The sequence below is a fragment of the Schistocerca nitens genome, chromosome 9 (genome assembly GCF_023898315.1).
Source record: "Schistocerca nitens isolate TAMUIC-IGC-003100 chromosome 9, iqSchNite1.1, whole genome shotgun sequence".
Classification (NCBI taxonomy): Eukaryota; Metazoa; Arthropoda; class Insecta; order Orthoptera; family Acrididae; genus Schistocerca; species Schistocerca nitens.
In genome coordinates this window covers 245,339,903-245,364,971 of record NC_064622.1, presented here as the reverse complement: position 1 = coordinate 245,364,971, position 25,069 = coordinate 245,339,903, and the positions used below count along the sequence as shown (strand labels likewise).

At 45.1% G+C, this 25,069-nt stretch overlaps 1 protein-coding gene across 3 annotated transcripts in view; it reads right to left on the bottom strand.

Annotated features, from left to right (window-relative positions):
- The window catches only part of LOC126203252 (rabankyrin-5), a 621,526-nt gene that overhangs the window by 584,104 nt on the left and 12,353 nt on the right, over window positions 1-25,069 (bottom strand). For all 3 annotated transcript variants that reach the window (XM_049937508.1, XM_049937507.1, XM_049937506.1), the window contains exon 3: window positions 1,524-1,621. In XM_049937508.1, coding sequence (XP_049793465.1) covers window positions 1,524-1,621 — 98 coding nt within the window. The remainder of the gene's footprint in view (window positions 1-1,523; window positions 1,622-25,069) is intronic.

Below are 25,069 nucleotides of genomic sequence, written 5' to 3'. Positions count from 1 at the left end.
GGTATTTTTGCATACACTATGGCATCCTTGCCCCATGGTGGAGTAACATACTGGCTCCAGAGCATGAGCCACTGTGATCAAGCGTGAAAGCAAGTGGAGAAAATGAATGAGGACTGAAAAATGTATACATTCCCCTGTGAAATTAACTTTTACTTGGATATTCTGAGTTATAAAGCTATTGTAATGTTCCTGTGGAAAGAAATGTTTATCATAAAATGATAATGTACTTTATGAATAAATGGCACACGAATCTCTGAAGCGTTGTATTTATTTACACGATTTATACTGGGCTCAATTTTTAATGTCCAGACTCTACAGCATAATCTGGAGATGAAGCCCAAGTTTTCAGTATCCACCATCAAAAATAAAGATGAACTAAATATTATTCAATAATTATAGCTCAAGAGAAAATCTAACTTTGCCCTTTAAACAGTTGGGCATGTCACAGCATGTTTACTTCCTCATAAAACTAGCTGTTGACAATCACCTGCAATTCGAAAATAAAAGGAGAAATTAGTTACACTCTACCCCTCACTTATCTTTGGCCACTCACCTAAGAAGAATTTCATGCACGATAAAATTAACTTTAAACACAAACTGAAACCACAAGTATGAATAAAAAATGAATGAAGCTTAAGATTAATGTAAAAGAGAATCATGTAAATGATCAGCATGTTGCCATATTTTCCCCTGAGAAAGTGTGACAACTGCAGAACTAGATCGTTTCACACCATAGCAAGATATTGGAATTATGATTTAAGGGACATGCAACGAATACTTTGTCACTATTTAGTACAGTCAGCATTAGAGTCAGACAGAAAATAGATATTACGAAACCTTACTCTCAAAATTCTAAGAACTTGCATAGCAATGTAAGTAAAGAATAGTATTACTTCCTTTAACTCTTACCTTTCTTAATGACCAAAGAGGAAAATAATAGAAAAAAAAAAACTGAGACATGTCAAGAGGGATCCTGACACTCATTCATCTCACACATTCCCCATGTTCAGAAGTGAGAAGGTGGGGAAAATGTTTTTAGTACACCATCCACCCCAATGTGGCTTGCTGGCTTCCAGTGTACAAATGCAGATTCTGTGTAACTCTTACTACTTAAGAAACCTGCATGGGTTGTAGGATAACTTTATCATTTGCTGGGTGTATTAGAATCAACACATTATGTCCAGACTAAGATATAGATAAGATTCTGGTTTTAATCTCAGCCCTTGGTGCACAACCTAATGAACAACAAGTGTCAGCCACACTTTACTAGAGCCACATATTTTTTTCTGTCAACAAAACTGATAGTGTCCTTTCGAATTATATGTAATAGCAGAATAAGCATTAAGTAATTGCAATGTAGCCATAAAAAAACATTTTTTTAATATTAACTCAAAAAGAATAATTTTACTGCTTTCTCAGAGCAAGTATAATTACTCTTTTCTTTGCTGAAAGGCAAGGTTCCAGAAGATATTTCTTTTTAGTGCAGGGAATTTTGAAAGTAATATATGAAGTACTCAGTTTACCTAAGCTGTCAGACAACGAACCCCAGTGTTCACTTCGAGCTTCTAGTACAAGACGGTGAGCAGGTACTAATCTTCCACTCAGTTTCACCTTTATATCACTGAAAAATAAAAACAATTTAAAATTTTATTCCAACAGTTAATAGCAAAAAATAAAAACAATTTAAAATTACAATTAAAAACACTGAAAATAAGGTGATTTAAAATGGCACTAAAATGAAAAATTCTGACTCTGCAGAGAGATAATAGCGACATATGGAGAACACTGAAGGGTCACTAAGACCAACCCCCCAGATGAAGTGTAGTTCAACGGACAGGTAGCCAGTTGAATGGACTGTAGATAGCTGAAGGATGTTCTTGGAGCAACTCCAAGAAATTAGAAGAAACTGAGAAGATAACCTAATGAAAGTTGCATGTAAGACTTTAGAAAAACTTCCAGGCTAAACTTTAATGTCTGTAACTACGGGTTGGGTTGTTTTGGGGGAGGAGACCAGACAGTGAGGTTATCGGTCTCATCGGATTATGGAAGGATGGGGAAGGAAGTAGGCCATGCCCTTTTCAAAGGAACCATCCCGGTATTTGCGTGAAGCAATTTAGGGAAATCACGGAAAACCTAAATCAGGACGGCCGGACGTGGGACTGAACCATCGTCCTCCCGAATGCGAGTCCAGAGTGCTAACCACTGAGCCACCTCGCTTGGTCTCTGTAACTAAAAATGTTAACGCACAGACAAGTTTAGAGGAGGCCTTTATCCAGCAGAGGATGTCAAATGGCTAACAACAGTATTTCAGGAATGACACACAACCATTAACAAGAAAATTAGAGGTATCTACTTGATGCTTATCTAATGCTCTGATGACAGTGGCAGTACATAGTGGCTTGGACTCCACATGACATCAAAACCTTCAAAGAGCCAACTTGATCCACAACAGCTCAATCACCGACCAGTACTCACAGAGAAAAGCCAGAGCTGGGCTCAATGCATGTACAGCTTGCTTGATGGCACGCTAGGGATTGAGAATAGATAGCCCTGCAGGCCACAGAAGTTTTTAAGAGTGTTTCAGAACATTGTCTGTGTTCATGTCTGTGTGTATTGTACACACCTTTGACAACACTTCAGCACGATGAATCCAGGCCATATATTCTCATACTTTGGTCATCCAACTGTAGTGTCCTTACACATGCTCTATTCTCTATGGCCCATGACATGCAGATTGAAGAGGTATACAAGTGGGGCGATTGCTTCTGTACACCACAGAAATGAGCAGTCTGGGTAGTATGGCCAATCTGACGGTTTTTTCTAGTACTGAATCAGTGAACTATCAGTTGCACTGTAGCTCATCTTCCACTATCATCTATCACCCACAGTCAACTATGACTTGTCATCAACATGACTTATCATGAATTAGCAAACATTATTGTTTTAGATGATGGTATGCAAAATGCCCTGCTGTTCTTGCTTGACCTCTGAGATGACACACCTCTTGCTTCAATTACTCATCATTACCTTACATCTATCAAATGTACTAATATTGTGCATCTTGTCCTTTCCACATTAGACAGTTGCCCCAAAAGTCAGTATGTGATCTGATGACATCCCTATCACAGGACGCAATGAATTATTACTCAATTTCCTGTGATGACAGAAGCAGTTACTCTGTAACAGCAGTTACCTGTAACTGAATTGATCATGAGATGTTACTAAGAGTAGTACACCTATGATGGTAGTGCAGGTATTGCCATAGAAAAACCCTTCATAATATCTAGAGTGGTTATTACAGATTGCAAATGTGAAATAACCTAGGTGCAGGAAGCATTAAATGTGTGATAAACATTCTAACTGGATTATTTTATAGACACACTGCCTCCAGGGTTGCTGTGGACAGTTTGATTACACTTCAGGGGAAGCTTACAACATGTTGCATGTACATCTCCAGAACCTGCTCTGGTAATAGGGAGAGAAATTTAAACTTACCAGCTGACATTGAGATGCATTTATGTAATACTGCACTAAATGTGTTCCCTGAAAATTACTTTGAGCAAATGGAGGCTGACTAATGATGGTAACATCTTGAAACAGACCCAAACTTTTTCAGTCAGGTAACACTGAGCAGGGAACCAGTGACAATAAAGATGCTATATCATCAGTAACAACAAGAGTTACAACATATGTTGGATGTGGTATATACATACACTACAAGTCAAAAGTTTTTGATCACCCATGATAAAAAACTTCATACTTTATTTCAATGTACAAATACATTGTACTAACTAAATGGACCAACAAAATACCTTTTCTCTCTATCAGCAAGTACAATAAAATATGGCTTGGATTGTAATCTCTTCAAAGTATCCACCCTTTGCCCTCTGAACAGATGCATAAACTCTTGCCATTCTGGAGAAACAATTTTGTAGTGTTTTTTCCGATACTGGAGTCCAACACATCTGGAAATTATTCCACATATCTTCTGCATTAGACTTTCTCAGTTTTCTGAACTCCCAGTCAAGTTCATAACATAAGAGGTCTATACGATTTAAGTCAGGTGACTTACTTTGTCAAATCATATTCTTCAGTTCTCCACATTTCTATTTCATATTGTCATACCATCTGCACAATTCAAAAGCATATTTCGGATCATTTTCCTGCTGCAGAATGAACCCATGACCAGTAAGAGTTGCCAGATGGAACTACACTTGGTCAGTATACTGTAATATCCTCACTTCTTCAATATTCCATTAATTATCACTAGATCACCAGCAAAACATCCCTATATCAAAACCGACCCTCCACCATGCTTCACAGTCGACATCACACACTGACTCTTCATATGTTCTCCACAAAGTCTATGAACAAATATTTGACGATGGCATTTAAATACTTCAAACAGATTTGTCCATGAGTAACACCTTGGGCCATTGCTGTTCACTCTAGTTTTTGTGTTGCTGTACCCATTGCAATCTTTTCACCTTATTTTGTTTATGTGATAGATGTTTTTGACCACTATGCACTCGTTTAAAACAAAACAGAATTGTAACGCTGAGACAGAGTTTACAGCTGCTCACATACTATTTACTTCCTTGCAAATTTTAGATGCAGTACAAATCCTCTGATGTTTACTCTGTACATAAATGAACTTATCTTTCCTGTATGATGTTACTCAGGGTCTTCCAGATCATGAAACACTTGCATTGGCACCAATTTGCATGCCAACCAGTTTACATGCCAACTTTTTTTTTGCTATTGTCCTAGTAGAATAGCCTCCCTCATGCAGAGCTACAATTACGGCATGTTTTTCAGTTCCAGTCTCCTGCTTTCGTTGCACGAGGAGGTAATATGGTATGAACTTGAGCAGGTACGCGCGCACACACACACACACACACACACACACACACACACACACTGCTAGATGCACACAATATACCAGAAATGAATGCAAACTGATGCAAGTATACAGCTGAAGGAATGAGGCCTGCTATGAATACTCATCGATGCCCTTCTATGTGAACTAGTCAAATGCACAACAGGGGCACTTAGTTTTTACATTTTATACTTTTTTTTATTGTCACAACAGGGACATGATGGAATAGTCAAATCATGATCCCTGTTTTAACCACAAATCCATAGTTGTGATAGATGATCGAAAACTTTTGGCCTGTACTGTATTTCTGCTTAGGAAGTGACTAGTGTCACAGCAACAGCCATCACGAAGTCTGGGGGCAGGAAAATGCACATTGAAATGATTTTCTGTACAGATCCATTATATGCCTTCTACACATGTGTGGCATATGCATACCGCTACACTGATGCAATATTGTACTGCGACTTGTGTAACAGGTTGTGTCAGGTGGAGTGGGGAGAGGGGGATGGAGATGGAGAGGTGAAGGTAGAGGAAAGGGTGGCTGAGGTTGGGAAGTGAAATGCAGTAAGAGAATGGGATAAGAATGAGCCATGAGTGAGTTTGTCCTGCTGCAGGAATATGATGCAGTGGAAGACTGGATTATTGGATTGATGGGATTAAAGAGATCAAACTATGAGGTCAACAGTCCCTCCAACCCATGCATGTCAAGCCAAGAAGAGTCCTCAGCAAGGAAGGACACAGAAAATAAATCCGAGTGAACCAGATTATAACCGAGAATCAATAAAACCAACAGACAGAAGCAAACAGAAGTGAGAGAGGGTTACAAGGACGAACGTGAGTAGCTTGAGGCCCCTGGGATATGTTATGCAATTGGAGCTGCAACCTCTGCATCTGACTGCTGTTCCCTCTCCCTCCATTACCACAAGAAAATTAGCAATGTGGACAAGACAATATTTCAGAAAGAGAACAATGACAAGATAGTAAACTGACGACAGATGGAAAAGAATAAGAAGTAGAAGGATGGGATGGGCAGGACTCAGGTTGGACCACCAAGGGCAAGTGACATAGCACATCAATTCCTCAAGCAGGTGATGAGGCCAATGTGCCCCACTTCACAGAGAGTAGTAAAAACAATCTTCATGGGTAAAATGTAAAACTAAGTCAACTGGTTTGGCATTGCCTACTAGCACCAGAAGTAATGTGTGAGCAAATTTAAGGTTTCATCCCTAAGGTGACCAAATTGAGGTAGTCCAGTAGGATGTGGATCATCATCAGATGTGCACCACACCAACATTGTGGTGGATCCCCAGGTTGTAGTATGTGGCAATGGGTCCCCAAGTGCGACCAATGTGAAGCTGACAGAACAGCAGATTTCCTGTGAGAAGCATGAATGGAAGACTGTCACAGTGTTGTGATCCCCTCTATTGCTTGCAGTTTGTTCACAGAAACAAGGGCACATCAATACTTGTTATAAGCCTCCAACAACTGATTGTGTAGAGGTGACCAAAGGTCCTGTTCCTGTACCCCCATTTCCAAAGTCAGCATCCTAATAGCCAACTGGTCAGCATGTACATTTCCTGGGATCACAATGTGATCTGGGATCAGACAAAGATGACTGACTTGATGGAGGTCAGAGACACGATCTTGGATAGCCACTACCAAAGGGTGTCAAGCATACCACAAGTCAAAAGCCTGAAGACTACTCAGGGAATCACTGCTGATTAAGAATGTCAGTGTATGAAAGAATCTAATTGAGGGCTCAGGTAATGGCCACCAATTTCCAGCGAATATGCTGAATTTGTTTGGCAGGGAGTACAATTCACTGCACTTGGCATGTGAATGGGTAAAACCAGTTCATCTATCAACTATGGAGTCATTAGTGTACACTACTTCCAAACCCAGCAATTCTAGGACGGTCAGGAATAGTCAGCAAAAAACATGGAGTCAACAGAGTCTTTTGGTCCAAAGGATACTAGAGACAGATCCAATGAAAGGGTATGCACTATGGGAGTGCATGCAATTGCTTCCTGATAAGAAGTGACAGTGGGCCAAATTCAAGATCAGAGTGGAGACACTGTATATGAACTGCAGTTGTGACTCCAGTCCTGGGCTGCAGTAGTGGGAAGTGGATCTACCTACTAGAAAAAAACATTATGTTAGTTTGAATGCTCAGTGAAGCAAAGAATTTGTATTGCATAGTTAAGCAGCAATTGTTGTTGGCTGATCGATCCATAGCAGAGGTTCCCAGCCTCTGTGAGTAGGCTGTTCACATGGCTAGTCCAAAACTTAATTCACAAGGTAGACCCAAAAAAGGTTTATCAGCTCCAGTATCCGCAATACTGAAGGCGATACCAAGCCTTATGTGAGACTCATATTAAAGACAGAACAGGGCCAGAGCTTTGTAAGGCCACAACAGTGTAGAGTGGTCTACAGCCAAGCTGGTGTTACTGAGGCAGTGAAGAGTATTACAGTGTGACCAGAACATTTGCTTAAGTTGGCGAAGATGGGGAAGCCATGTCAACCAGACACTGAAGGCAAGTCCCACATAGTGATAACACTCCACCAAATTGAGAAACTGAAAAACAAATCACCACGCTCAGAAAGAATCCCAATGCGGTTTTACAAAGAGTACTCTACTGCATTGGCCCCTTACCTACTTACATTTATCACGAATCTCTCATCCCCTGCAAAGCCCCAAATGAATGGAAAAAAACTCAGGTGACTCCTGTATACAAGAAGGGTACAAGAACAGATCCACAAAAGTAAAGACCAATATCCTTAACACTGGTTTGCTGCAGCATCATTGAACATATTCTCAGTTTGAATAAAATAAATTTTCTTGAGACCAAAAAGCTAATGTGTGCAAATCAGTATGGTTTTAGAAATCATCGCTTGTATGAAAATCAGCTTGCCCTTTTGCTCACATGATATGCTGTGAACTATGGATGAAGTTGCTTGCTTGGTTGGTTGGTTGATTGTGAGAGTGGACCAAACAGGGAGGTCATCTGTCCCATGATATAAGGTGGCAGAAACCAAGAGAGGAACCACACAAACAGCACAGTCCAGTCAAGAGAAGGGGAAATGAGCAAACAAAGAGGTAAAGAGAATATTGCAACAGCAGGAAGAGTAAAGAACAGGAAGGGGAGGGTCAGAGAGACAACAGCGAGAGCAGGGACAATCCAGAGATGCTATGCGTGTTGGAGCACCAGCACTGCCACCAATTCCTACCAAACCTCGAACCACACCATGATCATGATAAAACAGGGCAAGACCCAAGGAAAAGAGGCACAAGAAAAGGGGAAATAAAACAGAATGAAAGACCAGACAAAATGTAGGCAAAAGAAGGGGAGAATCTGGCCGGTGTGGAGGCAAGGCCAAGGCCTCCATAACCAATGCTGTCTGGGGAACTCCATTTCCAAAGAGAAATCCAGGTACTTAACCTGGAAGAACAAACCATTTTCACGAAGAATTTCAAGGACAGATTTAACAATGTGAAGGCCATCTGCTAACACCCAGGATATGAAAGGTGGGAAGGCGTATTTAGTGCAAAGGCTAAATGGTGGTGGCAGTCCAGCAAAATACGGATTACTGTGAGGGGGCCACTCAAGTACGAAGGAGGGCGACTCACTGCAGAGTAAAAAACCGGGTGTCAACATAGTATGGTGGATATGAAGATGGCAGAGGATGATAGATTTCCACCAGAAGAAGCGGAGGGAAGAAAACCACATACATGATTGGAGTATCTTTGAATGCATGAAGTTTATTAGACAGGCCGGTACTAATGACATCTGTACGTACCGAAGTATAGACCCCTTCAGACTTCCTCTCGGCACCAAATTGGTGCTGACAGGGCACGCAATAATCATGGAGCATTGGGGAATGGTCATCAGTGAATGTGTTTCTTGGAGAGCCACACAAACCACAGAAGAGGATCAAGTTCCGGTAGGTGACAGTAGTACCCATTACAGCTCCACAGAATGATCACATGATTGATGGGGGCGTTAGGTGAAAGGGGCCAGAAGGACGGGTCATGCCACAGGATCACTGTCTGTAACCAGTGGGGATAGTACCACATTCACAAATATTGGCTCAGAATCCTAACGCATGGGGGGGGGGGGGGGGGGGGGACCTGGCACCTCTGGGAGCACCAGAGGAGCCTTTGGTGGTAAAAGTTTGTTCAAGGTGCTATCTGCACTGGGTGAGAAGACAAAGAGTGGACAGCCTTGGACCCATAGGATGTGGCTCCTTCATACATTGTTTGGTGTTGGGTCTCCAGTCTGGGGTTGTTTGTGAAAAGGATCCCACGAGGGAGTCCTGTCACTGCAAGATGCTGAAAGGATAACGCTTCTCCAGCTGGGTACAGTAATTGGTTCCTTGAGAAGGTACTGCGGGAACAGCAGGAGAGGACAGTGGAGGAAGATCTGGTTTGGGGAAGGCAGAACTGGGGGGGGGGGGGAGGAGTTACAGTCGTGATGTTAGGGTAATTGATTCTCACATACATAGGATGCAGGCATTCATATTTCTTCTGTGCCTCAGCAAACAAGACGTGTTCAATTGATTTGTATTCCTGGATCTCCTATTCTTGAGTTGCTTTTTTGCAGGAGAGAACTGAAAACCATGGGTAATGGTCCAAGTGGAAGTCCTTCTGATGGCTCACTGAAGCTGGCTTTCAGCCAAGGCTATGGAGTTCGAGCTGCACCAAATACAAAAGTCATTGACACACAACACAGGAGTAATGAGTAGCTTGAAGGAGGTCACTAGCCCATTGATGGTGATGAGGAAGAGTGTGACACTCAGCATGGAGCACTGCACGATGCCAATATCATGGTGAGTGGAGAGCTGAGTGAAGTAGCAACTCTAAACCACTAACAACTGACTGGATAAAAACTGATAAATAAAAATTGTTAAGGAGCCTCAAAAGTCCGTCACAGGAGTTTAAGTAAACTGTGATGGCATCAATTGGTTTTGTATGGCTTACATAGGTCAAAAAAGCCTGCAATCTTATGTTGGAAAAAAAGGATGTTGGATTGCTGACCAGATGATCAGCTGTGGATCATATGTCCCAAAAACCACACTGATAAGAGGGACAAAAGACCTCGAGATTTGAGAACCCATTACAATACGCTGGCAACCACCCTTTCAAATGGGTTGCAGAGCATGTCTGTGAGGCTCACTGGTCAGCATCTGTCACCAGACATTGATTTTATGCCTGACTTAAGAACTGAGATGATGATGCTATCTTGTCAGCGTGAAGGGAAGACATCTTCATGCCAAATATGGGTGAAGATCTTGAATAGATGTGGCCTTTGAGGTTCAGAAGTTGTATCATCTGATTATGAATAAAATCATGGCTTGGAGCCATATCATGAAATGAGGCAAGAGCTTGAAGCAGTTCCCTGTCAGTGATATGTCCATTATAGAAGTCAGCTTGGCAGGGGTCGAGACATATAGGGGGATGTCTCCAACTTATCATTTCTACATTATGAAGGTAGATGGCTAAGAAGAGGACACTGTTCCAAAGTGGGTTGCAAGGTGTCGAGCAAGAACCAAAGCATTGCTACAAAGACCATCCTATAGGACGAGACCTGGAAGAGTGATTGCCAGAGACCATCCTGGAGGACAAGACGTGGAACAGTTGATCGTTGGCAGCCCAGAAGGCAACAGAGCTTGTCACACACCTGGGAGGAAAAGGCATAATTCCCACAGAGCAGACATAGCACTCTCAGCATACGTTCTTGCTACACTTATTAGACAGCGAGCCTTAGCATGGAGACACTAAATAAAAAGTGAGGAGGGTGGCCCACTTGAAATGGTGCAGGGCCCCTATGGTGGTGAATAGCTGTTGCAATACCTTTGGTCCACAATGGGCCTGGCCAGCAGCAGATCATGCCTACAGAAGAGAGGAATAGCAGTTCCAGTAGCATGTGTGACAGCATCAGATGTGTCTCCCAGTACCTTATCAATGCAATCAGACTTGGGACAGGGAGGGGGGGGGGGGGCAGTGAAGGTGAATTGGCAGCAGGGTTTTGTAATTACCAGTTGGGTCTTTGAAGAGGCCTTCATAGAGACTGCTTTGTCAGAGGATGACAAAGAAGTGCCACATTAACTGACAAGTTGTCACTGTTACAAATAGAATCATGGAGCGACCAATGAGTGGAGACACAACATTGGGGGAAGAAATCATATGATCCATAGCCGAAAATGTGCCATGTGTGGCACTGAAGAGGGTAGGAGTACCATCACTGAGGCAACATAGATTGAGATCAGAAAGATCAATGTGTTGCTTCCCCACAAGGGGTGGTGCACATTGAAATCCCCAAGCAGGAGAAAAGAGGGGGCAGATGTTGGATTATATTGGCCATTTCAAGGAAAGAAGTGCCCTGCACACAGGTAAATAAGTGTTACGAATGTTGATTGTTGGGGTAGTTTGCACTCGCCCCACTATTGCTTCCAATGTAGTACAGAGGGGAATAAACTCGCTTATAACTTCTGTATGTACCAATATGCAGACCCCTCCAGTTGCCTCCCAGAGCTAGTACAATTCCAACAGAATGCACAGTAACTGCGAAGCATTGGGAATGGTCATCAATGAAGTGAAGTTCTTGGGGGGTGATACAGACTGCTGAATAAGAGGAAATTACTTGTTCTGGTTTGGTGGCCAAGATTTTTGTGAGGGCTTTCTGCTGTAAGAGTGAGGACAAGAAAGAGTGAGGACAAGAAAGAGTGAGAAGCTTTGGGACCTAGAAGCTGTGGTTCCTTCAGCCACTGGCTGGTGTTGTGCCTCTAATCAATGGGTTTCTGGGGAGAGGGGTCTCAAGCGAGTCACGTCACCAGTAGATGCTGTAGGAGGAAGCTGCTACTCTGGCTGAGTATGGGAACCAGTTTCTGATGATGGTTTCATGAGAACCACAAGAGTGAAAGGCAACAGCAGATCGGGTTTGGAAAAAACTGAGGTGGGGAGAGGGGAGGGGGTGACAGCAGTGACTCTAGCGTAACAGAAATCATATCAACATAGTATAGGCATTCAAACTTTCTTCTTGCCTCAGTATATGCCAGGTGGTCAAGAGATTTATATTCTTGAATTTTCCTGTCTTTTTTAAATACTGGGGAAACCAATGAATGTGAACAATGGTGTTCCATACAACTGACACACAAAGGCAGTTGTTCACAAAGACAACCTCTGTGGAGTCGAAGTCCACAGTTTCCCCAATTTGGATGTGCCGTGCAGCAGGGATGGCATATGACCAAAGCATGAACACTGGATATACCTCATGGGTGGTGGGACATAAGGTTTCATGTCACACTTGTACACCATAACTAACATTTTCAGAGGACATTTCCTTCAAAGGCTAAGCGGAAAGTACCTGTACCTGCACAGTTATCCTTGAGACCTTTTGGTATGTGTTAGACAAACTTCACACTTCACCACCTGAAATTATTAGCTCGCAACTCCTTGTCTGTCTGGAGAGCAATGTCTCACTGCACCATAAGCAAAAGTTTTATGTGGAACAAAAAGTCACTGGTAAATCACCCAGTCATTCACAGGTCTGAAGAGCTTGAGACTGCACTTCAGAGGACACCTTAATCAATAGTGTGCCATTGCGCATGTTCCCCACTGAGTCAACTTCTCCATATTTGTCATGTGTGTTTCACAAAAAATGATGGCTTTGTCAATTAAAAGTCTATCAACTATTCTATTACACACCAAGTATTCTGCTTTCAAATATTTAGACATGTCTGTTGAGATGGCCAAACCAGAATGGTCATTGTGTTGGTTTAATTTGATACATTTCACATGCAAAATGTCCATCTTGATGCCGCTTATTCTAAGGACTGCCCCCATGGGTGCCAACCAGCCACAATAAAGTTAATTCGAAACAATGAGTTTTGCCAGGTGTCCTGATGCCCCAGGAAGATGGGCATCTATTCCTTGGCAAGCTTGGGGAGCTAGCATGTTAGGCATCAGAAGTGTGATCCTTGTGCTGTCTACCGGAAGGTCACATAATGAACCTGCCATGTCGGATTGGCTAGCATGATGGCTTTTTAACACATATGTGCATTTATGCAGGCATTCTTCCCGACAGTCCACACTTTAAAAAAAAATATTGAAAAATGGAAGTCAAACCCAGAGGGAATTTGAAAATGAAGTCGAACCCAGAGGGACACCAAGATTACATCAGTCAGGAAGTGATGTAAGGGTAATGAATGAAGATGTTGATGAAAGAAAGCAAAACCTAGGGAAATAGCTGGGTCAACATCAAAGGCTGGCACCATGCCACTAAATTAGTAGTGCAATAACATTCTCATGTCACATCCCCAGAAACTTTATTTCCAGAGCATTCTTCTCACAGTGTCAGCTGCCCCTCTGATGGGGATGCCAGAGAGGGGTGGGTATCGGAGGGTTAGAGGGGAGGGGAGGGGAGGGGAGGGAATTACAGGGCTGTGGAGTGTAATGTTACAAATGTGAATTCTACATTTGTTTTTATGTACACTTCCATCACCTCAGTTGTGGTATTTGGTCAGAAGAGGTCATCTGAAAGACCAGCAGAAGCCCCTCAGGGTCAGTTCAGTTCTTTTAATAGGTAAAAGGCTTCACAATTACATAAAATGGGTGAATATGTTGCAAGGAATTGGGTTTTCTGAAGAGCTATACAATCTACTGAGTAAAATGAGCACACAGGCTACAGTTCAGAAAAGTGGTAACAATAACCATTACAATTCCACTGAATCAGGGTTGTGATTGTGTCCAATGGCAGTGCAGAAAGGGTGGAACTGTTAATCATTATTTGGTTTGGTATGGTGAAATGTTGACTGTTCCCTACTTGCATGATTTAACAGCAGTGGAGGTAAGATACAGGTAAGCTGGGTCTGCCTTCACCTTCGATTTCTTCTTTCTCCTTTTCCTTATGGGATTTCAGTTAGGTAGCACTTTACAGGTCTGAATCTGGTACAGATGAGAAGTGGGTCATTCTATGGCCCAATTTTTGCATCTCCTGCAGCCACTGGCTGTCATTTGGGTGCCGCTTTGCATTGCTCAAGGTAGTAGGGTCACAAGTGAGCTGCCTTCCACTATGGGATGTCAGCTGGGTTGAGGTCTTCATTATACAGGAGGGGGTGGCTGAGGTCCCCAGTGCAGATACAGGGGTTAGGGATTGAGGATGCAGAATGTCTTGCCTCCCTCACTAGAACAGATGAACCTCTAGTACCCAGCGACAAGGAAGGGGACGGAATATTTATAATGGAAGAGTTACTTTTTGGGAGTAGTGTGTGTCATCTGGCCAGGGTAAATGCAGTAGTACTTGTTTCTGTATTCCTAATACATTAAATAAAAGATCTTCAACTCTTGGATCTTAGTTTCCCTTCTTATGATGTGACCAGTTGGCTAACTGCTAGAGGAGTGATCCTAGGTTGCAATTGGTGCAGTAAGACCGTTTTGAGAAGCTTGTATCCTTGTGTACTGATTGTTTGCAATCTTCAGGGATGTATGTACAATCAAATGACATGTGGGTGAATTTCATATATTTTAAGCACCTCAGGGGCAGAGGGCAGGATGGGAGGGTGAGGGTAGGGAGTGGTGCATAGGTTTTACATTACACAAGGAAGCCATAAACTTAAGTTTATCTGGTAACATGTTACTCACAAAACTCAAGATATATGATCTGGCATCTACTTTCTTGTCGTTAGGACCTCATTGGTCCTGACAGATATAATGTCCAAATTTGGGCATAATTCTTTGTCTGTCTGAAATATAACGTCCCTATGGATGAAGAAGAAGATATCTGGGGTGTGGGGGGCATTTAACAGCATGTTCATCACCACCATTATGAAGAGTTGGCATACCAACATTGTAATTTGGGGGGGGGGGGGTTGTTGAGGAGGAGGGGGAGGACAATGACAAAGGGTGTACCCCACAGGCAGAGTTGTTTATAATGCATTAATGGCCACCTCCCCTCCCCAGCCCTTTAGGGATAAAGCCCAACAGTTCATAAATTTTCAAAACCCATGACACATTGGAATCAATGAGGGAGGATAGTGGGCGGATCTCCAGTCAACCTAAGAGCTTCGTTGGTGTCACTATATAATACACACATTGCCAAAATATGCTGAACTGAAAGTGGCACACCACAAATATCACAGAGTGGTGGATCCTCCAGCCAGAGGAGGAAATTTGGTGGTTAAAGGCCATGTCCTATGTGCAGTCTGGTGAACAGCACTTTCTTCCAATGGTGTGGCCAACATGAATCAGAAATGGCAATAGAGTCAGTTTGAGTGAGTGCAGTTTGTTGTCCATCACTTGCAGCTCTTCAATATTGATAGTTGTTTACACTGTCAGATAATAAGATGAAGATCTGCAAGGGGATGATTCTTCAACATACAACACCATCCAGACATGCTTCTTCAGGTATTTATCATCCCTGTATTCCAATGTTACGAGGTACCTAGGGACAGAACACCTTTATGTCTTGGTGCTGGAGCTGCTTGAAGATGTCATGCATGAGCTGAATCAACTTTTCTACCAGGTACATTCGGTGGGCAATTTGTGATAGTCAGAACAGATCACAAAACCTGCACTGTGATGCCACTGAATCCACTGCATTGCCATCATAATGCCATATAATTCCACATCACAAATTTTAAATTGTTCCAGAAGGTGCACTTGGAAGAGCCTATCAGGGAAAAAGAGTTGAACAACCGAGGGAATTCCCTTGCTGGGATCCATCCATGTAAACAACAATAAGACTGTGGTACGTACTTAAAACTGAAGAAAACAGAGCTGCAAAAATTTAATCTTGAGTACTTGTTTCTTGTACTGTGTCACACTTAAAATCACTTTGAGCTTCTGAATGATGATGTGGCAATTTTTTCCACCCCCTAGCTCTGTATTCAGAGGTATGTTAGGTCCAAATCTATGCAATATACTCGTCCATCCTTACACAACCCCTGCTCCCAATCCCTTACCTCCTGGCTCATACCCCTGTAATAGACCTAGATGCAAGACCTCTCCCATACATCCTCCCACCACCACCACCACCACCACCCACTCCAGTCCAGTCACTAACATCACCTATCCCATCAAAGACAGGGCTACCTGTGAAACCAGTCATGTGGTCCACAAGCTAAGCTGCAACCACTGTGCTGCATTCTATGTAGGCATGACAATTTACAAGTTGTATGTCCGCATGAATGGCCACCGACAAACTGTGACCAAGGAACAAGTGTTGTTGAACATGCTGCCAAACATGATATCCTTCATTTCAATGACTGCTTCACAGCCTGTGCCATATGGATCCTTCCCACCAACACCAGCTTTTCTGATCTGCACACATGGGAACTTTCCCTGCAGTACATCCTATGTTCCCATAACCCTCATGGCCCCAACCTTTGTTAGTCGCTGCCCTCGCCCATCCAGCCCCTTCCCTGCTCTCATTCAAGCACTACACAGCCATCATTCCACCACCACACCCAGTTTTTTTTCCCTTTTTTTCCTCTTTTTTCTCTACGTCTCTTTTTTCCACTACTTCCCCCTCCCCACCCCATCCCAACCCTACCCACCGCCCAACCACTAGCACGTCACTGTCCACCATCCTCACCATACTATCCCTCCCCCTCCTCACCCCAGCCTCCCCCTTTCCCCCACCCAGTCACCACTCCAATCATGCACTGGTGCTGATGCTCATAGTGTGGTTTCAGTTGCCTGAGACTGCAGTCATGTGTGTGTGTTGTGTGTGTGTGTGTGTGTGTGTGTGTGTGTGTGTGCGTACTGTTGACAAAGGCAATTGGCCGAAAGCTTTAAGTCTGCAACTCAGCATCTCCGCTATATAGTGAGTAGCAACATTCCTTATCATGAAATTGATAATAGTGAGATTTTTGGAGAAAATTTAAACGTACATCAAAAGGATAGGCTAATGGGAAATGGATGTGATGTATTTGTCACAGAAGACAAGAAAGTCAGACCCACAGAGATAGAAATTGAAGCTGTATGTGAGATTGATTGGACAAGATTCATTATCAGGGACAGGCAAAACAGTAATTGGATGCTTGTATCACCGGCCAGATTCACCAGCTGATGTAACCAAGAACATAAGAAAAAAATTCAGTTTGCTCTTATGTAAGTTTCATATCAAAGTAGTTAGGAGAAAATTTGTGGCTTGATTGAGGATTTTTTTGTAGGGAAGATGCAGAATGTTATCTTGGATGATGGCGAGGAAGAGGAGGACGAGGAGGAGGGTGGGGAGGGTGAGGATGGTGGTGATGAGGCTGATGATGAGGATGCTGATGATGATGGGGATGGGGATGGGGATGATGATGATGTTAGTGTTTAACATCCCATTGACAACGACTTCATCAGAGACGGAGCACAAGGTCAGATTAGGGAATGCTGGAGAAAAAAATCAGCCAAACCCTTTTAAAGTAAGCATTTGTTTTTCTGAAAAGTTTGTGTTGGTACGAAGGATCCAGATGGCACAGGCTGCAAGCATTCACTTAAGTGAAGAATGTTGTTCTGGGCAGCATGCCCAACAACTGGGTGGTCCAGCAATTTCTTGGCCACAGTTCGTCGGTGGCCATTCATGTGGACAGAAAGCTTGTTGGTTATTATGCCCACACAGAATGCACCACAGCGGTTGCAGCTTAGCTGTTAGATCAAAATGTTGCTTTTCGTGTAGCCCTGGTGGTAGGATGTATGGGACAGACCTGCATCTAGGTCTATTACAGGAATATGAGCCATGAGGCAATGGTTTGGGAGGAGATGTCCAGGGATGGACGGGGATATTGCGTGGGTTAGGTGGATGGCAGAAAACCACTGTGGGAGGGGTGGGAAGGATAGTGGGCAGAAGATTTCTCATTTCAGGGCACGACGAGCGGTAGTAAAAACCCCGGCAGACAATGTAATTCAGTTGCTCCAGTCCTGGTTGGTACTGATTTATGAGGGGAATGCTCCTCTGTGGCCGGGCGGTGAGACTTAGGGAGCTGATGGGAGACTGGGAAGATGAGTCACAGGAGACCTGTTTTTGTAGAAGGTTGGGAGTCTAATTATGATCTTTAAAGGCCTCAGTGAAACCCTTGGTATATTTTGAGAGGGACTGCTCATCACTATAGATGCAACGGCTGTGGGTGGCTAGGCAATATGGATAGGATTTCTTGGCATGGAATGGGTGGCACCTGTCAAAGTGGTGTTGTTGCTGGTGGTTGGTAGGTTTTATATGGATGGAGGTACTGATGTAGTCACCTTTGAGGTGAAGATCTACATCGAATAAGTTGGCTTGTTGGGTTGAAGACGATTAGGTGAAGTGAATAGGGGAGAAGGTGTTGAGGTTCCAGAGGAATGTGATTAGGGTGTCCTCACCCTCAATCATATCATGAACATATCATCAATGAATTTGGACCACATGTGGGGTTTGGGATACTAGAAGGTTAGAACAGATTCCTCCAGGTGGCCCATGAATAGATTGGCACAGGACAATACCATGCGGTGACCATTGCTGTACCACAAATTTGTTTGTAGATGATGACTTCACAGGTGAAGTAATTGTAGATAACAATGTAGTAGGTCATAGTGACCAGGTAGGGGGTATATCTGGAACTCATCAGGCACTGGGGAAGGTAGTGGTCAATAGAGGCGAGCCCAATGGGCATTAGGAATGTTATTGTAAAGGGATGTGGAATCTACAGTAATGAGTAGGGCACAGTGTGGTGCAAGAACAGGAACTGTGGAGGGTCAGTTGAGGAAATGGTTGGTGTCTTTTATATAGGAGGGTAGGCTGCAGGTAATAGGCTGAAGAGCAGAGAATCTCAGTAGGTGCACAATAACCGGCCACAATGAGGTGTCCTGGGTGGATGGCTTTATCGATTTTATGAAGCATCTAGAAGGTAGGATAGGCATGCATGGAGCGGTAGGGGCAAGGATAGAGAGAGACTGAAGAGGCTCTGGGATAGGCCTACAGATTTGAGGAGACACTAAAGATCTTGTTGGGTATCTGGAACAACTCCATCACATTCTCCACCAGGTTTCAACTACCTCTTGCTGGGCCCCAACTCTACTCCATTCTTGCTCCCAACCCTTGCTTCATATTCCTGTAATATGACCTAGTAGCAAGACCTGTCCCATACATCCTCCCACCACCACCTACTGCAGTCTGGTCAAAAGCGTCACCTATTCCATCACAGACAGGGCTACCTGTGAAACAAGCCATGTAATCTACAAGCGAAGATGCAACCACTGTCCTGTATCCTATGGGGACATGACAACCAACTAGTTTTCTGTCTGCATGAATGGCAACTACCAAACAATGGCCAAGAAACAGCTGGACCATGTAACATTCATTACTCCCTGTCTTTCAGCTATCTCCCTCCCTGCTCCCATTCCAGCATTACATAGCTTTTATTCCACCAACACACCCACAGTCTTTCTTTCTTTCCTTTTCCACCCCCCCCCCCCTCCCTTCCCCTTCCTCCTTTGTCAAACCCCCAACTGCACCAGCTGTCCTGCCATATGCCCCCCACACCACATCCCTGTGTACTCCCTTAGCAGCACTTTACCATCCTCCACCCCTACCCTAGTATCCCTTCCCCTCCTGGCCCCAGCCTTCTCCTTACCCCCCACCCAGACTGACTTTTCCATCACGGGCAGTTGCTTGCAGTCTTTGGTGACCAGAGACAGTGGTCCTGTGTGTGTGAGTTGTGTTTGCATGAATGTGTGTGTGTGTATTGTTTACTTCAGAAGACGGCATTTTTGCCAAAAGCTTGCTTGTTTAGTAGTATTTTTGTTGTGCCTATCTGTAACTTACCCTCTCCACTGTATAATGAGTAGCACTATATCCTTTTTATAATGTTGTCTTAGTGATTACACAATCTCAGTTGTGGGTAGACTTCAGTTTATTAATAGAATATTGGAAAAATGCAATCAATATAAAACAGTTATTACTTAAAATTTACTCTTATGATCCATTCTATAATATTATTCAGGTGTGTGGGACCCATACCAAATACGACTAACAGGGATATTGAAACTATACAACAAAGGACAGTACAAATTGTCACGGGTTTGTTTGAACTGTGGGAGAGTGTCACAGAGATGTTGCAGAAACTGGAATGGAGGACTCCTGAAGATATATGTAAACTATCCTGAGAAAGCCTACTTACAAAGTTTCCAGAACCAGCTTTAAATTTAGACTCGAGGAATGTACTACAACACCTACATATCAAAATGAATCTTTCATTCTGCACCAGAGTGTGTGCTGCTATTAAATTTCCTGACAGATTAAAACTGTGTGCCAGACTGAGACTTGAACTCGGGAACTTGGTACCTCACTCTGCTGCATAGTGATGTACTCATTCCGGAAAAATGCCCTGGGGTGTGGTTGGTTTTGGGGTTTGATGGGGGCTAAACATCAAGGTCATCATCAGTCCCCAGTTCCAAACAGACATACTCATAAAAAGCCTAGACAGTAAAAGTGTAACCTCTGCACCCAGAGGGAGGGAACACCAAGGGGTACAGAGCTAAAATGAACACCACAGTAACACAAAACAGAGGACACTTAAAAGGAGCAGAGCAAATAGTTGACTAGAGGAAAACGGACTACAGTGGTTGATGGATCAGGTAAAAGGTCAACCACTCAACGACAAACGAAGAACCTCCAGCAAGAAAGTGTTGATAGAGGTACCAACACAACTTGTTACCATAAAAGACACTATTTTGGTATCCACGTCACAATTAAAAGTTGCTGGAGTGGATGTAGCCTGATAAATCATGGGAGAGCGCCCACACTTGAGCGAGTGATAAAACCCAGCTGCACAGATAAAACGTAAAACTGAGTCAGCTATAGAGGCATCGTCACCGAGAATTAAAGGAAGTGCAGCTGGTAAATTAAAGGACTGCCGCAAGGGGGCTAAAAGGGGGCAGTCCATCAGAAGATGGACCACTGTCAGCCCTGCATCACAGCGACACTTGGGTGGGTTCTCACGACGAAGGAGATAGCTGTGGGTCAACTGCGTATGTCCAATTCGGAGACGGCAGAGAACAACTGAGTCCCTATGCGTGCCCCTCAAGGATGAGTTCCATATGGCCATGGACGACTTGACCATGCGGAGTTTATTTGGCGTGTTCAAGACAGACCATTCAGAGCTCCAGACACCGCGGACCTTGCGATGCAGGGCTGACCGAATGTCTCTTTCCACGAGACCAAGCTCCAGGGGTGGCGAAGTGTTGGCCTGCTTGGCCAACCGATCGACACGTTCGTTTCCTGGAATGCCGATGTGGCCCGGGGTCCACACAAACGTCGCTGAATGACCACACTCGGCAAGAGCAAAAACAGTATCCTGAGTACCGCGCACCAAAGGGTCCCGAGAAAAACACTGGTCGAGTGCTTGTAATCCACTCAGGGAGTCACTGCATATGACAAATGACTCCCCAGGACAGGAGGAAAGGTGAGCGAGTGCACGATAAAGAGCAACCAGCTCCACAGTGAAAACACTGCTCCCACAAGGCAGGGAATGCTGCTCAACGTAGTCGCCGTGGATGAAAGCAAACCCAGTGCGTCCATCGACCACAGAACCATCGGTGTAGACTACATCTGCACCGTGAAACGAGGCAAGAAGAGCCAGGAATTGTTGACAAAGACTGGCAGGTGGAATGGAGGACTTGGAGTCGCAGGACAAATCCAAGCAAAGCTGCAAGCGAGGGAGGGAACAAGGAGGGGTAGAAGAAGAGGGCAGGAAGGATGGAGGAAGGGGAAAGGAGTCTAGTGACGAGAGAAGGGAACGAATGCGGACCGCAATTGGGAGACCCGACCTAGGCCGCCGTTGTGAGGAGGGGAGTGCAGAAGATGGAAAAAGGAGCCTGCAGTTTGGGTGGTCAGGTGAGGCATGGATGCGGGCGATGTATGACGCAAGCAACTGTCGCCAGCAGAATCGTAGGGGAGGGATTCCAGCTTCTAAAGAAGGCTAGTCACTGGACTAGTGCGGAAGGCACCTGTCGCCAGTCTGACACCACAATGGAGAGTCGGGTCTAGGATTTGCAATGTGGAAGGTGCTGCTGAGTCATACACCACGCTCCCGTAGTCGAGATGGGACTAGACTAGGGCCTTATAGAGCTGTAGGAGGGTTGTTTGTGCAGCCCGCCCAAACGGTGTGGCTGAGGCAGCAAAGGATGTTGAGGTGCTGCCAGCACCGCTGTTTAAGCTTGCGAAGATGAGGTGTCCAAGTGAGCTGAGCATCAAACAGCATGCCAAAGAAGCGATGCGTCTCCTCAATACGAAGGAGTTTATTGGCAAGGTAGAGCTCTGGTTGGAGGTGGACCGTTCGACGATGTCAGAAATGTATCACTTGGGTCTTAGAGGCTGAGAACTGAAAACCATGGTTGGATGCCCAAAAATGTGCCTTACGGATAGCTCCCTGCAGCTGCCGTTCAGCGACACTGATGCTTGGGGAACTGTAATAAAGACAAAAGTCATCGGCATATAAAGAGGAACAGACCGATGAGCACACTTCAGCCACAAGACCATTAATCGCCACCAAAAAGAGGGGAACACTGAGAACCGAGCCCTGTGGGACACCGTTCTCCTGAATATGAGCAGAGCTAAAATATGTGCCAACTCTAACCCGAAAGGAGCGATGGGAGTGAAAATTCCGTAGAAGAATTGAAAGTGGACCCCATAAGCCCCATTCGTGCAGCGTAGCAAGGATATGATGGTGCCAGGTGGTATTGTACGCCTTCCGAAGATCAAAGAAAACAGCAACTAGATGTTCTCACAGAGTAAAAGCTGTACGAATAGCCGACTCTAGTGAGACTAAATTGTCGATCGCTGAGTGGCCCTGATGGAAGCCCGCCCTGTTTCTGGGCTAGGAGGCCCCGAGCTTCGATGTTCCACATGAGAGGCTGACTCGCCATCCGTTCCAGGAGTTTGCACATAACGTTGGTAAGGCTGATAGGGCGATAGCTATCAACCACCAGCGGATCTGCACCAGGTTTCAGCACCAGGCTGGTAACACTATCCTGCCAACGAGTTGGAAAAACACCCTCTGTCCAGATGCGGTTAAACAGGGGGAGTAATTCACCCTGACAATGCGCTGAGAGATGGTGAAGAAACTGGTTGTGAATTCAGTCTGGACCTGGAGAAGTATCGGGGCAAGCTGTAAGGGCACTTTGGAACTCCCATTCACTAAACGGGGCGTTGTATCGTTCCAAACGGCGCATGCGAAACGACAACTGTGTACGCTCAGCCTGCTCTTTAATGGTGCAGAATTCTGCACTGTAGCCTGCTGTCGCGGAAATATGAGCGAAGTACTCTGCCAGATGTTCGGCAATGGCAATTGGGTCAGTACAAACTGTACCCCGACGAGAAAGGCAAGGGACAGATGCATGAGGGTGAAAGCCAAAAATGCGCCAAACCTGCGACCACACCTGAGATGGGGACGTGCGAGAACCTATGGTGGCAACATATCGCTCCCAGCAGTTCCGTTTGCTCCACCGGATAAACCGCCAAGCCCGGGTCCGCAGCCGTTTAAAGGCAACCGGATACTCTAGGGAAGGATGACGGCAGTGTCTTTGCAGGGCTCCCCGGCGGTCCCAGATAGCTTCTGCAATCTTTGGTGTCCACCAAGGGACTGACTTACACCTTAGGGTACTTGAAGAGCAGGGGACAGTGGCCTCGGCAGCAGAAACAATTGCCATAGTGATCTCATCCACTGCCAAATCAATGTCACCAGGAAGCGGAGCAATGGCCATAGTAGCTGAGGTGTAGGCTGCCCAATCAGCTCCACGAAGAGACCATCGTGGCAGCTGGTCAGGGGGTTGGGATTGAAGAAGAGAAACCAGGATAGGAAAGTGGTCGCTACCACAGAGGTCGTCATGGACCCTCCAACTGAGGTTTGGAAGAAGACCTGGGCTACTACGAGAGAGGTCAATGGACGAGTATGTGCCACGAGTCAAGCTAAAATATGTGGGAGCACCAGTGTTAAGGAGGCAAATGTCCTGTTGTGCCAAGAGAGCCTCAACGTTCCTACCCTGGCCCGAGATCTGGGCCCCACTCCATAAAGGGTGGTGGGCATTGAAGTCCCTCAAAAGGAGGAATGGCGGGGGGAGCTGGGCAAGGCAGCTAGGTCGGCAAGAGGGACAACCTCATCCGGGGGAAGGTAGAGAGAACAGATGGTAAGCTCCATTCCTGCCTGGACTCTAACAGCCACAGCCTCGAGAGCCATATGAAGTGGCACTAGGGCACTAGGAACAGTGGCAAGAACATAAACACAGACACCGCCAGACACCCTGTTATGATCCACACGGTTCTTATAGTAACCCCGGTGGCCACAGAGCGAGGAGGTCTGCTGAATAGGAAACCAGGTTTCCTGTAGGGCCAGACAAGTGGCAGGGAAGCGGCACAAAATCTGTTGGTATCCGAATGTGAAGACATGAAAGAACCTGGGGGGGGGGGGGGGGGGGGGATAGGTTACGCCTTAGAAGCATTCACTGCCACCGATTGTGAAGTGGCCTGATCAACTTCCATAGGAGCTGCGGGTCGAGCAACATCTAGCTCCTGAGGGGACACTAGATGCTCCACATCATCTTCAGGTGCAGTGGTGAACTCTTTTTCTGTCTCTATGTCCTTCTCCATTTGCTTTATCTTTTTTTTTGTAGGGTCCCGTTTGTCCTTCGGTGTATTAGGCTGGGTGGGCTTTTCCGACCCAGGCTCATGGACCGAGGAAGACCTGGAAGCACTAAGGCTCTCAGGTGGCGGCTTCTTCAGCCTCTGGCTGACATCTAGAGGGGCAGTAATCGTGGAAGGGAGGGCACCAAGCGATCCCTTCTGTGCAAGGGGAGCCAGAGGAGGCGGGCACTTCTCCGGATCAGAGGTGGGGACTGAAGTCCGCAAAGAAGGAGGGGTTGTTACTCCCGATGTTGATAACAGGGGAGCAACGGAAGAGGGCGTTCCCCCAACTACCTGGGGGGCAGGAATAGACAGCCGGGCTGGAGGGCCCACAAAAAGCAGCTGAGCTTGGGGGCTCGTCACCAGGGATGGCGACATCGAAGCTGCTGAGGCAAACGTTGATGAAATGCGCACAGGGTGAAGTCGGTCGTACTTGCATTTAGCCTCTGTGTGAGCGAGCCTGCCCAAGGTCTTATACTCCACAATCTTCCATTCTTTTTGATAAACTGCGCAGTCTGACGAGCAAGGTAAATGTTTCTGTCTGCAGTTG